Here is a 13,524-nt window from a genome sequence, read left to right as displayed (position 1 = left end):
TAGGGAGCTAGGGGTGTTATGGTCATTTTGGATGGGTATTTATGCCCATATGATGATATTTAATGTTGGACGTGCATAGAAACTTTTGTCTTAAAAATATACAATTTTTTTTGGGAAAAGTTTTCATACACGGTCATGTAAACCGTGTATGTGAGAGGGTGGCTGGGTGGGAGTTTCAAGGCATTAATTAATGGGTGGGGATTTATGATTTTTCCAACTCTTTGTGAGAGACCCTCTCATTTACACAGCCGTGTATGAAAACTTTTCCCATTTTTTTTATAAGAAAACATACAAAATTGAAGAAAACTCAAACTTGACTTTAAAACGTGACGAGTTTTAGAAGGATTGTTTAGTAAATGCTGACCAACTCAGAGGCGAATCCTTGATTTTGAAAGGTAATTGTATTTTGTTAGGAAAAGCTTCAAAGAAAAAAAATGTTTGGGCAAACGTGTATTTAGTGCAACTATCTATCACATTTGAATGGAGTAGAATCTTCAAAGATGGACAAAGAACTCAAGTTCCTTTTAGCTGATTTGGGACTCAATCTTCTTTGAAGTTTGAGGTAGGTTTGATCTCGATATTGGATCTTGCTTGTTCGCCTCTTGGAATAGGTATGCAATTCAGTCTTGGGAGCTTCCTATCCAATTGCATCTTATTAATACAAATACCCATGAGGCTGATTGTTTGTTATTATTTTTTTTTTCTTTTCTTTAGGACCCCTATTTTTATTCTTTGGAGTTCTTTGAAAATAAAAATCATTATCCCAAAAAAAAAAAATTCATTCATTTCATGAAAAATTCAAAAAAAAAATTTCGTTAAAATTGAATTAAGGACAAAATAAAAGTCCTACCTAGACATTAGTTAATGGGATGCAATTTCGGTCCTAGGTTGCAATCACAGAAATTTTTTTTTTGTTGAAAATAAAATAAAATAACTATAAATAGAAATATCTACATTATCTCCATCATACAAAAAAATCTTTTATTTGACGTAATGCAAATTGAGCTATCTTAGTAGCGAAAGAAGTCATAGAAGAGTCATTAGGAACCAAAAAGGAAATTCCATCCATTAAATCATTGATCCTTAAAAATAGAGATACTAGAGGCCACGACCATGTTGTCTGAGCTAGTACAGAAAGAAAGCTTGGAATTGCCTTGTTGGTATACCAAACTTCTTTCACCCTGACGACCAACTTAGAGGCATGTTCAAGACCTCTTGCTATAATACACACCTTCGGTTCCAAAAAATGATTAGTGGTTAGAATTCTTGCAGCTACCAAAATGAGTTTCCCCTCTAACAAAATGCAAAATGTCCAACCAGAAGAGTCTAAACCTGGGTTAAATATTCCGGCACAGATCAAAACAAGAAAATTTAAACATGGGAATGGAATACTATTAGCAGAAGTAGTTGCATCTGAATTAGGTAAATTAGATACATTATACAGGGAAATTGGGTGGGAGGATGAATGTGTAAGCCACTTAGCCATCGATTAATATTCTGTAAAGTCCTCAAAGGATCGGGCTAAGTAGCCCATTAACAACCTTGTTCCTAGTATCCCATATAAGATAGCATGTGATGATAGAGACCGAAAAAAACCACTTTAAAGATAGTTTGTTAAGATGACAGTGGAGGAGGGTATGAGTGTAGAAATATTCCATTGATGGATGGGAGAGAAGCTCTGTTCTCAAACCCAAAAGACCAGCAGCCCAGATGTGCTTAGACCAATTACATGAGAGGAAAATGTGCCAAATAGACTCCACACATGAGCCACAAAATATACAATAGGGCTCAGACGGGATCCATTTTGATAGATTCGCCCTGATCGGAATTCCTGCATGTAAAACACGTCAAAAAAATATTTTAAACTTAGGATGCGAAGAGAAAAAGCCACGAGGTAGAATTTCTAGTATTTAAACAAACCGCATTATTTGTCAAGAAATTAGCAGCAAAATAGGTAGAAAATCTGTCATCCTAGGCAAGAATGCACCACCATCTGTTATCAACATCAGATAAAGGGGTGTCAAAAATTTTATCCACAAAGCTAACTGATAGGTAAGTAGAAAGTAAATTAACATTCCACTTGTTAGAACTACTCAAATGACTGACTAAATCCTTACCGTTCATACACATTTAGAGAAGGAGGGATTGAAGATCCCTTGATTGATGGAATCAGGGGTCTGATCAGAAATAAGTATCCTTCCCATTACCAATTTTTCTCACAACAATCCTTTTCAGGGTTGTGAGATTATTGGTGATACTATTCCAGGTCCATGAACCACATTTAGTCATCACCTTAGGGGTCAAAAATTGATGTATTATGAAAATATTTGGCCTTTAACACCTTTGCCCATAAAGCCGATGACTCTGAAATTAATCTCCAACTCAGCTTTAATAATAGAGTTGAATTATGTGTAGTAGCTTTGCAAAGGCTCAGACCACCCTTGGAAGAAGGTAGACAAATCTTATCCTACGTAATATATGAGGCCTTTCTTGAAGTCTTTGTACTGCCATTCCAAAAATTAATACAAATATATCAAGGGTACGACAGATCTTACGAGGGAAGGCGGAGCAAGACATTAAGTAGGTGGGGATTGAAGCTAGGACTGATTGGATCAAAACACGCCGACTTGCATAAGAGAGAAAATTGGTTTTTCATGAAGCAAGGCGATTAGTCACTCTTTTAACCACACACCCAAGTTCCTTAGATTTTGAATGGGAATGAAAAAAATTGGTACCTAAATTTATCAAATCTTTTGACGTCTCCTTAATTCCTATAACCAAGTAAATATGTCTTCCATCAATCACAAACACATTCTTATTAAACCAAAACCCACTTTTACCTAGATTAATTGTTGGGTAATTGTATTACAATTCCTTACAAATAATTGAAACAACACGAATTGCAATACAATAGATTAAGCAGTAGAAACTAGGCTTGACCTTTGGCTGAAATGAGAAGACCAAAGCTTGAATTTGATGTAGAACCACACCCAACAACTTGAACAAGCTTGAGGTTGAGTCACACTTGTGGTCTTTAAGGTAATTGATGCCTCCTCTCGCCAAGGAGTGTTACGCACTACTACCCAAGATAAAACAACCTCCAACTAGAAGATGAAGCAGTCCTTAGTCCCAAGGAGCCAAGAGCTTCAACACAGAACCTCTAACACACTTAGAAGAAAAGAGAGAGAGAGAGAATAATACTCCTAGTGATTGCTAAGTATGGGCATGAACATGTATCAAAAGATGTCTCTCTGAAAAGCAATTGGTTGGGTTTATATGGCCCAAGACCAATCCTTGCATTCCTTGGAATTCTCAAGAATAACCATCCACTTATGACCAAATTGAAGAATAAGATTTATGGGCATGAATATGGACATGAATTGGAGGTTAATTCCAAATTCATGGTCATTCCCACTAAGGGTCATGAATGACCTTAAAATTCATTCATTTTTCACTAAGACCATAAAGGCCTTAAAACCCCATAAAATGGTCATTCTCCACTAAGGACCATAAAGGCCTTAATACCCATAAAGGGAGAGACATCACCTATGGCCATGAATTGAGAAATCAATCTCATTCAATATCCTTGACCCACCTTCCCACTCATGATAGTGACCATGAATAGACTTTAGGTGTACATAGAATGTTACAACCTTTGGAATTACTTCTTTGATCACATGGGTCCCACACCATAACAAAGCAATCAAAAATTTTGAAACTTAAAATAAAATAAAATATATTTTAAATCTAACATTAATCTTTTGCCCTAATAGATCAGAGAATAAATCCAAGACAATATACCTTTAGGGAAAGGGTTACGAAGCTCATCAATGAAGTGCAACAAAACAATATCGTGTATTGAAGTGCAACGTGGTCATTTCATGTGAGAAAGAGGAAGGTAGACACGGAGGTGCTAACATATCCTTCACCAGAGGTTCAAAAAACCTTTTCCCCTTATTTTATTTCTAATATAACATATAATATCATTGATATGTATATTGTAGACATACAATCTACTATTAAAAATATATAATTAAATTTGATTAAATAGATAGAATAGAAACCATTTAATAAGGCATAGTTACAACTTATATCCTTAAAGACTTGACACTAAAGAAGGCCCTTGGCTAAATCAAATTACTACCATTCCCAAGAATGAGAAGTTTAGAACCATAGAATCCTCAATCAAATTATAAAAAAAAATAGATCAGAACATTTATGAAAATGGAATTTTGACTTGGTCATCTTAAGTTGCCTAATGGGTCTTACGTTAGTCCAACCAGTCTATAATCTTTATATGTAATAGAAAAGGAGGCTGCTTTACACGGCAAGGCCCGCTTCAAAATCTTCAATACCAAAGTTGAAAACAAGTGTTGCTTCTATTTTTTTGACGTTTTTCTTCAAAGAAAGGAAATCAAACATTTTGAATTGAATATTGAATACTGACCGAGTCAATTAAGTTGTTCAATGGATTTTATACATGAAACCCAACCAGTTTATGTACGTATAAGGGGCTTTACAGTCTCTCTCAACCAAGGATTTATTTCACGGCATCGTATCAGTGTCAGTATTGATCATCGCCGATACTAATATTAGTATTGATACGGATCGGTCTATTTTAACCCTTAAATGCTGGATACCTAGGTGTTTTTGACTATTTAACCTCCCCTATTTCGATACTACTAATATCACATATCAATATGAGTTACAATTGATATTGATACGAATCAACTGATATAATCAATCCAACGATGGATCTTTTTCCCCTCCAATTCCCTGCCCGGCCCAATTCCCTTTCTGTTGTAATAAGAGAGATGCAACGACCACCCTACCCCTACCCGGGTGGAGTCCAACCCCTTTATTACAGGTAGGGGCGCAAGTTTGGCCCTGTCGGTTCGAACAGGGCCTGGGTTGAGATATCTTGGCCCTGAGGATGGGGCGGGTCAGGGCTAAAAATTTCTAACCCTAAGTTAGGGTTGGATCGGATTAGGGTTGAGGTTTCGGGCTGAGCCTGGCCCGGCCAGGCCCGACTCTGTTTTAAGTTATACTATAAAATATATATTGATAGAATATATATATTATCAACTTTAAATGCCACTCATATTTTGTTATATTAATATATTATATATGAAGATAATAAATAATATAAACATTTTATTATAGTGTTATTTTATCTAAAATTGATAATTTTCTCCACGGTCCAATCCAACCCATGCATCTCCCTTACCCCTCTCCATGATTAGGACCAATCATGGTCAGCCCGACCCGACCCTGAGGATGGGTCAGGATTGGATTTTTTCAGGCCCCGAGTTAGGATCGGATCGGGCCTGGGCCCAACTAAGGGGACTCAGGGTTGGACTAGGGTTTTATAAAACCTGACACAACCCGACCCTATTGCAACCCTACTTCCAAACACTAGAGAATTGGAAATTAGAAGAGATAATTTTCCATCCAATTCCAACAACATGGTCTCAACTCTCAAAGGTACAAACATATTTTCTTTTCTTTTCTTCTTTTTTTCAAAGAGAGGGAATCAAATAATTTATAGTTTGTTAGGTATGAAATCGTCTAACCCAAATATGCTGATCCTACGGTTCTGATCAATCTGATCAACCAATAATGGGAAGAAATGCCTGTCCCTAGTGGACCTTTTCATCATTAAGGTTAAGGAACTGTTTGTTTATGTATATTAAATGCGAAAATTACATTCGCACCAATCGCACATATGACCTAACCGAGATTTCCGTCAGTCTTTTATCAAATTGTCTGTCAGTCAGCCGTTCCCTCTCCCACCTTGACTTGTCTCTCTCTCTCGTTGCATGACCTCTCGCCGCAGTAGAACTGCAGATTTTGATACAAATATCTTCTTTCCCATCTCTGTTTGTCTAAGCCTCTCTCTGAGGTCTGAGCAGTAAAAAAAGGCAAAAGAAGGAGGAGAGAGGCACAGCACAGGAATAGAGAGAGAGATGGGAAAACCCACTATTTCAATTCTAGTTTTGATCTCTTCTGTGTTCCCTCTTCTCTTCACACTTGTCTCTGCAAACATTTCACCAGGAACAACCCTTAGCCCAAACTCCAACACCAGCTGGAAATCTCCCAACAGCACTTTTTCTCTGGGCTTTATCTCCGTTCCTTCGGCCAATTCACCTTCCTTCACCGCTGCAATCTCCTACTACGGAATTCCAGTCTGGAAAGCCGGAGGTGATTCCGGCACCGTTGATTCTAGTGGAGTCTTTCAGTTCCTCCAAAACGGCGATCTTCGTCTCCTCAACGGTAACGGCAGCGTTGTCTGGGAATCCGGCACAGCTAATCGTGGCATTACGACTGCAACACTCGACGATTCAGGTAATCTCTCTCTGATGAACGGCTCTGTTACTGTTTGGTCCACTTTCCAGAACCCAACAGATACGATTCTACCGACCCAGAATTTTACTACTGCGATGGTTCTTCAATCTGGGTTTTACTCTTTTAATCTTCTCAGCAGGGGTAATCTTACTCTTAAATGGAATAACACCATAGTGTATTGGAACCAAGCTTTGAATTCTAGTTATTCGAACTTGACTTCTCCTAGTTTGACCATCCAATCTATTGGAACTGTTACGATTAATGATCCCACGCTTTCTAGCCCTGTTATTATGGCTTATAGCAGTGATTACGGAGAGGGTACCGATGTTCTTAGGTTTCTGAAGTTGGATTCTGATGGTAATTTAAGGATTTATAGCTCTGCTAGGGGTTCTGGTGCGGATGTTGAGAGATGGGCAGCTGTTGCAGATCAGTGTATGGTTTTTGGGTACTGTGGTAACATGGGCATCTGTAGCTATAATGATACAAGCCCTATTTGTGGTTGTCCATCTGAGAATTTCGCTCTTGTGGATCCGAATGATAGCAGAAAGGGGTGTCAGAGGAAGGTAGCGCTTGCAACTTGCCCTGATAGCACAGTCATGTTGCAATTGGACCATGCCCAGTTCATGACTTTCCCTCCTGAGATCTCTAACCAGGTCTTCTATGTTGGGATTACTGCTTGTAGCTCGAATTGCCTTCAAGGAGTATGCACGGCATCCACCTCCCTAGCTGATGGAACGGGCGAGTGCTACATTAAAACTTCAAACTTCATTAGTGGGTATGTGTCCCCAGCGCTTCCTAGTACTTCTTTTGTAAAGGTCTGTGGTCCAGCAATGCCGAACCCGCCTCCATCTGGGGGTATAAGTGGTAGTAAGGCATGGAATTTGCCAACATGGGTAGTCCTGGTTGTGGTTGCAGTTACTCTGCTGGTCTTGGTCCTTTTGGAGGGTGGATTGTGGTGGTGGTGCTGTAGGAACAGCCCCAAGTTTGGCAGATTGTCGACTCAGTATGCACTTCTTGAATATGCTTCTGGTGCACCAGTCCAGTTTTCATATAAGGATCTCCAGCGTGCCACTAAGGAGTTCAAGGAGAAGCTTGGAGCAGGAGGGTTTGGGGCTGTATACAAAGGGATTCTTGCCAATAGAACGGTGGTTGCAGTGAAACAACTCGAAGGGATTGAGCAAGGAGAAAAGCAGTTCAGGATGGAGGTTGCAACTATAAGTAGTACTCACCATTTGAATTTGGTGAGGTTGATTGGGTTCTGCTCTGAAGGTCGTCACAGGCTGCTGGTTTATGAGTTCATGAAAAATGGATCCCTTGATAATTTGCTCTTCACTTCAGAAGAGCCATCAGGGAGATTGTTGGATTGGGAGACTCGATTCAGCATTGCGTTAGGGACTGCACGGGGGATCACCTACCTTCATGAAGAGTGTCGGGACTGCATTGTCCATTGTGACATAAAGCCAGAGAATATTCTGTTGGATGATAACTATAATGCCAAGGTCTCAGATTTTGGCCTTGCAAAGCTTATAAATCCAAAAGACCATAGGTATCGAACCTTAACAAGTGTCAGAGGGACAAGAGGATATTTGGCACCAGAGTGGCTTGCCAACCTTCCAATTACTTCCAAATCTGATGTCTACAGTTTTGGTATGGTGTTGTTGGAGATAGTGAGTGGACGAAGGAATTTCGAAGTCTCTGAAGATACAGGTCGAAAGAAATTTTCTTTGTGGGCATATGAAGAGTTTGATAGGGGAAATGTAGAGAGAATTGTAGATAAAAGGCTGGTTGAACATGGGATGGACATGGAGCAAGTGATCAGAGCAATTCAGGTTAGCTTCTGGTGCATCCAGGAGCAGCCATCTCAGAGGCCAGTGATGGGTAAAGTGGTGCAGATGCTGGAAGGTATTACAGCAACTGAGAAACCACCAGCGCCAAAGGCCACAGCAGAAGGGTCTGTGAGTGGCACCAGCATGAATGTCAGCAGTACTGTCAGTGCCCTCTCCACTTTTGCAACTTCAGTCCCAGTTGCCTCCTCATCTTCATCATTTCAAGCCCTGGGAGTTTCATCATCTCTGTCAGGTAGGAACATTGAAAGAACTTCATCATCCCTAGAGCAATCAAATTGAATTTTAATTGAGCCCCTTTCTTCACTTCTGTAATTTGTACACTACGACTGCCTTCTGGCCCCTAATTTCCTGAAGCTTATCTTCTCGAAGAAACTGAGGAAAATGAATGTGGCTATGCTTTTGTTATTACATTATGATGAAGTAGTCACAATTACTTGTAATTCCTGTAATTTGTATAGTGCTATGCTTTTAAATGTTTGAGAGATTGCCATCATTAGATGTACTGTTTTTCAATTCAAGTGTAACAAAGTTTGTTTATTACCTACTACTCAGTCTGTTTAGTTTAAAATCATTCTCTACAATTGAATTTTGGATTATGGATTGTTATTCCCACTGCCTCTAATTTCTAATTCAATCCTTTGTCCTTATTACTGCAAAACCAATCCCCAAGAAAAGAATAGTGAATAGATCAATTAGCTGCTGTAATTTCAAAATTGTTAATACAATACACCTTGTCAAGCTGGCCACATGATTCTAAGCAGGGCTTGTGTGGAGCTTTGATGTGTTGTACAAACATTGGCTGACTTATTTGTGTGTACTAGATCTCAATTTGTTTGCAATGCTGGAGTGCGTTCGAACCACTTTTGTGTATGGCATATGGTACATAACTTAAATTTTGTTGACATAGGTTTTCATGGTTTAGTGTGCTGTCAGCCTGTCAGCCCTTATGGGCATACCATTTTCAGTGAAAAAGTCAGACTAAATATTAGCAAAAAAATTTGAAGCATATTACAAGTTGTGATTCAGGTGTAAAGGATTGGAAGCACCATTTTCCACTCCTACTTGGGAGATTACCTTGCTTTGTGCATTCCATTCCTTTAAATAATTTCTAAGACAGTATTGATGGTCTAAATAGTGGATTCTTGTTTTCTTCCATTCATAATTCAATAAATAAAATATATATTATGAGTCGAATGTGTTCAAGTTTCCTATACTCGCCTTCCTGTGTTTGTTCTATGCAGGCATGGGTTGCCTCATATCATTTCGATTATCACAGAATAAGATCTCGAATGGTTGTGTTGTCAGGGTCCAGTTCTTGAGAATATATATTAAATAGATTATTAGTTATTAGAATATAACATTGTTAAAAAAAGTATTAAAAGAAAATTGAAACTAATAAAGATGTTAATATGTGATAATAGGTTTTGATTTTTTATTTAATTCAGTTTAAAATAGAATATTAATTGACTATTCAATTCAACTTAAGTTAGAATTGAATTTTAAATACTCTTTATCAATTATTAATCCTTACTTCATGTGATACTGTAACATAGTAATTTGAATTCTATTTTTCAATTAGGAGAGATGGCATAGTGGGCGAAAGTGGCAGATTGCTAATCCATTGTTCAGACTTGCATGTGTTAAGCATATTGCTCCAAGCCGTGATCTTAAAGGTTTTTAGAACCCTATCGGCAGGGCTGCCATATTGCTGAGCTACCCATCTTTTTTGATGGAGGGGGCCATTCTCTTATCATCTTAGTCAGAACATTAGAAGCTCCCCTGTCCATGACCCCTGTATGCATCCAGTAAACAAGATGTGCTGTCTTTTGGTTTGTGGAAGGATAATCTAGCTTTTATACTATAAATTGTTTGCCACACTGAGACATAATCATTTTCTCAGCCTTGAGTTCTAAGGTTTAAGGCTTGTCAGGAACTAAAAATGTTAGTTAAGGTAGTCAATGTTTTAATAGGTAACATCACAGCTGTTCAGTCAGCACTGCTCTTCAAATGTCATAGAAAAGATGCAAGGCTTTAAATTGTTCTCAAGGTTTAAAAATCATATTGGAATAATGGAATCGGCTGATTCTAATCAGATTTGATGGAACCTGATTCCGATTGTGCCTGATTCTCAAACCCTCTTTTTTAATCGACCATCGATGCACTTAGATATTTATTTTTGACCATTTTCATTCTTTTAATCAGTAAAATAACAGAAAATCAATGGCACTTACCTCTTCTAGCTAGATCTATAAGACTTGAATCGAAGATATGTGAACTTCTTTTTCCTGTTTCCATTTTCTAGGCTGATTCCGACTGATTCAGATCCGATCAGAAATGAAGGCAAATCCTGTGTCCCCCCTATTCCAGTTTTTAAACCATGATTGTACTTCTTTTTTTCCTGTTTGAGCATTCAAGCTCAGAACTTCTATACATAGCTAACCATTTAATCTGATATGATATTTTGGGAACCCATTCACTTTTTGTTAGAATAGTATAGATCAACAAGTTTAAGGGAATGGTGTCCTACTCTTTGAATTTGTGTGTCTGAAAGGCTTGTTAAATAATTCTACTAGCCACAAATAAAATAAGTCAGAGCCATAGTTTTTATTTGTAGCCTTTCTTGGTCCATCTATTTCTTTGGAAGTGATGATTTAATCCAAGAAGAATCCCATTCACGTTATCTTAGAATGTTGTGGATAATCATCACCATCGCTTGTTCCCCAAATGGATCAGATCTAAGTGGATGCTGACCTAATTAGAGGGTGATGGTGTTTGCAACTTTAAACTTTAAGAGCATAGGTAGTCTGTGGTTTCAATGTCAATATGCACTGTGTGTTTTGTTCTGCCTTCAGGTTGCTGGAGCAGTATTGGAAAACTGATGTTCTGCCTTCAGGTTGCTGTAGCAATATTGGAAAACTGAATCTCTCTCTCTCTCTCCTGAAGACTTGTATAAGCTTCGCCGGTCCCAATCCTGAATCCCCGGTCAACCCCCACATCCTCCGGCTGAACCGTCCAAGAATCCCCATAATACGAACCGGATACCTTTTCTGCTTAAGCCATTCCTTTGTCAAAGTACAGTTTAGAGTTCTTTCTCTAAAAGTTCTGCACAACCAACAGTGATTGGTTGTTGGTAGTTGGCTAAAGCGGTTTCTTAAAAGACTTGAGTAGTTGGTGATTAATATAATAATTAGAGCTTGGGCTGATTATTAGATACATTTTGCTGTAGGATTTATTTGGTATTTTCTTTAGTTAATTGAAAGCAGCAGCATGGATCATGGTTTTGTTGGGAGTAGAATGAGCAGCATGGATCATATTTGGTCTTTTCTTTAGTTAACTGTAAGCAGAATGAGCAACATGAATCATGGTGTGTTGGAAGTGTATCCATCAGACCCTGATATTTAAATTTAAATTGTTTAGTTTACTTAATTGTTTAGCGTGATTTAATTGGTTTTGATAGTCCTTAAGTTTTAATTTAAAATTGTTCGTGACTAAAGATGGGAATGGACATCCTATTCGTATGGTCGTCGCACTATGTGTACCTTGAACCGGATCATCTAAGAATTTTGCATGTGTGTTATTGTAACTTGATTTGGAATGGAATTCTTGTAAGTAGTGTATGATCAATCCCGTGACCTGAGGGGTCCTTATCGATGTGATTATGCATTGTAAGTTTTGGTGCGCGCCAACGGTTAATGTCTTCTTGAGTATAAATTGGTGTACTTGATTCATAATGTTTGACGTATTTGAAAGAGACACCCAACGTGGAGTCCAATGTCTTTATTGGGAGAATAGTAAAGAGAAAATATCTGTAATTGATTGGACACAAATCTGGATCCAGTGGCATTTTGGTTGATTATTTACAAAGTTTTGAGTTTTTTAATGGTCCAATCAGAATTATAGAATCTTTGAAATTGTATTTTCGTAGATTGGGATTATGACAGTAAATTTATACATGCCATATAGTCTATTATGTAATATTGTATTGTAGAGTTCACCAAAAAAAAAAAAAAGGATATTGTATTGTAGAGGGCTGATGCATAATTACCTATTTAATTTGGGAAATTTTGATTACATCTACTTAATTGTGTACATATTGGTAAAATATCACATTGAGAATGTGGTATTAACCGGACATGTGGCGTGTTGGGTGGATCCCAAAGGGATTCTATTCCTTCCCAATTGGTTCCATTCATCAATGTAACATATTTAATATTTACCATAACCCTTTGGATAATATATCCATTTGATTGTAATCTTGATAAGAGATGTGATCTCACCTCAAGATTAAGGAGATGGTGAGAAGGAGAATCTTTTCGTTATATTATTTGAAGTTTGAATTCAAATCATACAAAAATCATACCTTAGTAAGATATTGATCCACATTGTATGATTTTGGGGATTGATTGGTGATGGACTCCGATAGGAAAACCATATCACCAATTCTAAAAGGGTTTTAGGGAAGTTATTTGAGATAACTAAGAAGGAAATCTTACCAATCATTCAACTCTTTCAATTAAGATAGAATTGAATGTGTTTTATTCAGACTATCTTTGAATTCTTAGAACCTTCTTTGCTTCTAGAGGTTGTAGAAGCTTCTCTAGACGTATCTAAACTCTCTTCAAGTGCAGAGAACTCCATGGACTTTGTCTTAGCCCAATGGACTATGTCTATGGGCTTGCAAGGTTGGCCCATGGGCCTTGTTGTGCGGGCTGTTATAGGGAGGTGGAGTTTGATTGGCATCTTTTCTTTACTTGCTAATTCTCTAAGAGAATCTGGGCTGTTAGAGACTTATTAGAGTTCAGAGTATGGAAATCACTCTTTATTGCAAGAGATAATACTTCATAACTTCATCATCAGCAAATATTTGAAACCCAAAATTAATTTGGCTTTTGGGACATCAAATTCTGACTTCATATCCTTTTCCCAAGCAACTATCAAAGAGTTAGCTCACATACCCTTAGATTCAAAGGGGGAGAGCCCCAACTCTGAAACATTAAAAAGGGAGTGGAGACCCTAAATATCAAGACCAGAGACCCTTAGATTATAGGGCAACAGACAATAAGGACCAAAGCCAACTATTACAGATTGAAGACATCGATCCCTTAGAAGGTGATGGATCGGCACCTAACCAAAATCTAAATCTTTATCTCCCGTACAATGGCCGGCCGCGATCTTGTCTTGTTGTAAGACAGTCTGCCATTTGACAAAGATCTCTAGCATCCAGCCTATATATAATTTCTTTTTCGGCAAGTCTAGATTCTACTATTACGGAACATAAAAGAGAAAAAAATTGCCACGATGCTAGTGTGTATATTCTTGCGCACGTCCTTTC

The 13,524-nt window shown here is 38.0% G+C and overlaps 1 protein-coding gene across 1 annotated transcript; it reads left to right on the top strand.

Moving 5' to 3' along the window:
• The first annotated feature begins 5,923 nt into the window (after positions 1-5,923).
• On the top strand, positions 5,924-8,743 carry LOC122657080 (G-type lectin S-receptor-like serine/threonine-protein kinase At1g34300). Its single transcript, XM_043851843.1, has one exon. It carries the CDS (start codon positions 5,967-5,969, stop codon positions 8,469-8,471), a length of 2,505 nt encoding a protein of 834 aa, XP_043707778.1. The 5' UTR covers positions 5,924-5,966; the 3' UTR covers positions 8,472-8,743.
• Positions 8,744-13,524: the final 4,781 nt, after the last annotated feature.

Source organism: Telopea speciosissima, chromosome 3 (assembly GCF_018873765.1).
Source record: "Telopea speciosissima isolate NSW1024214 ecotype Mountain lineage chromosome 3, Tspe_v1, whole genome shotgun sequence".
NCBI lineage: Eukaryota > Viridiplantae > Streptophyta > Magnoliopsida > Proteales > Proteaceae > Telopea > Telopea speciosissima.
This window is presented reverse-complemented; position numbering and strand designations above follow the sequence as displayed.

Coding starts and splice junctions, on each gene's coding strand:
- LOC122657080 (XM_043851843.1), top strand. CDS start 5,967: ATGGGAAAACCCACTATTTCAATTCTAGTTTTGATCTCTTCTGTGTTC.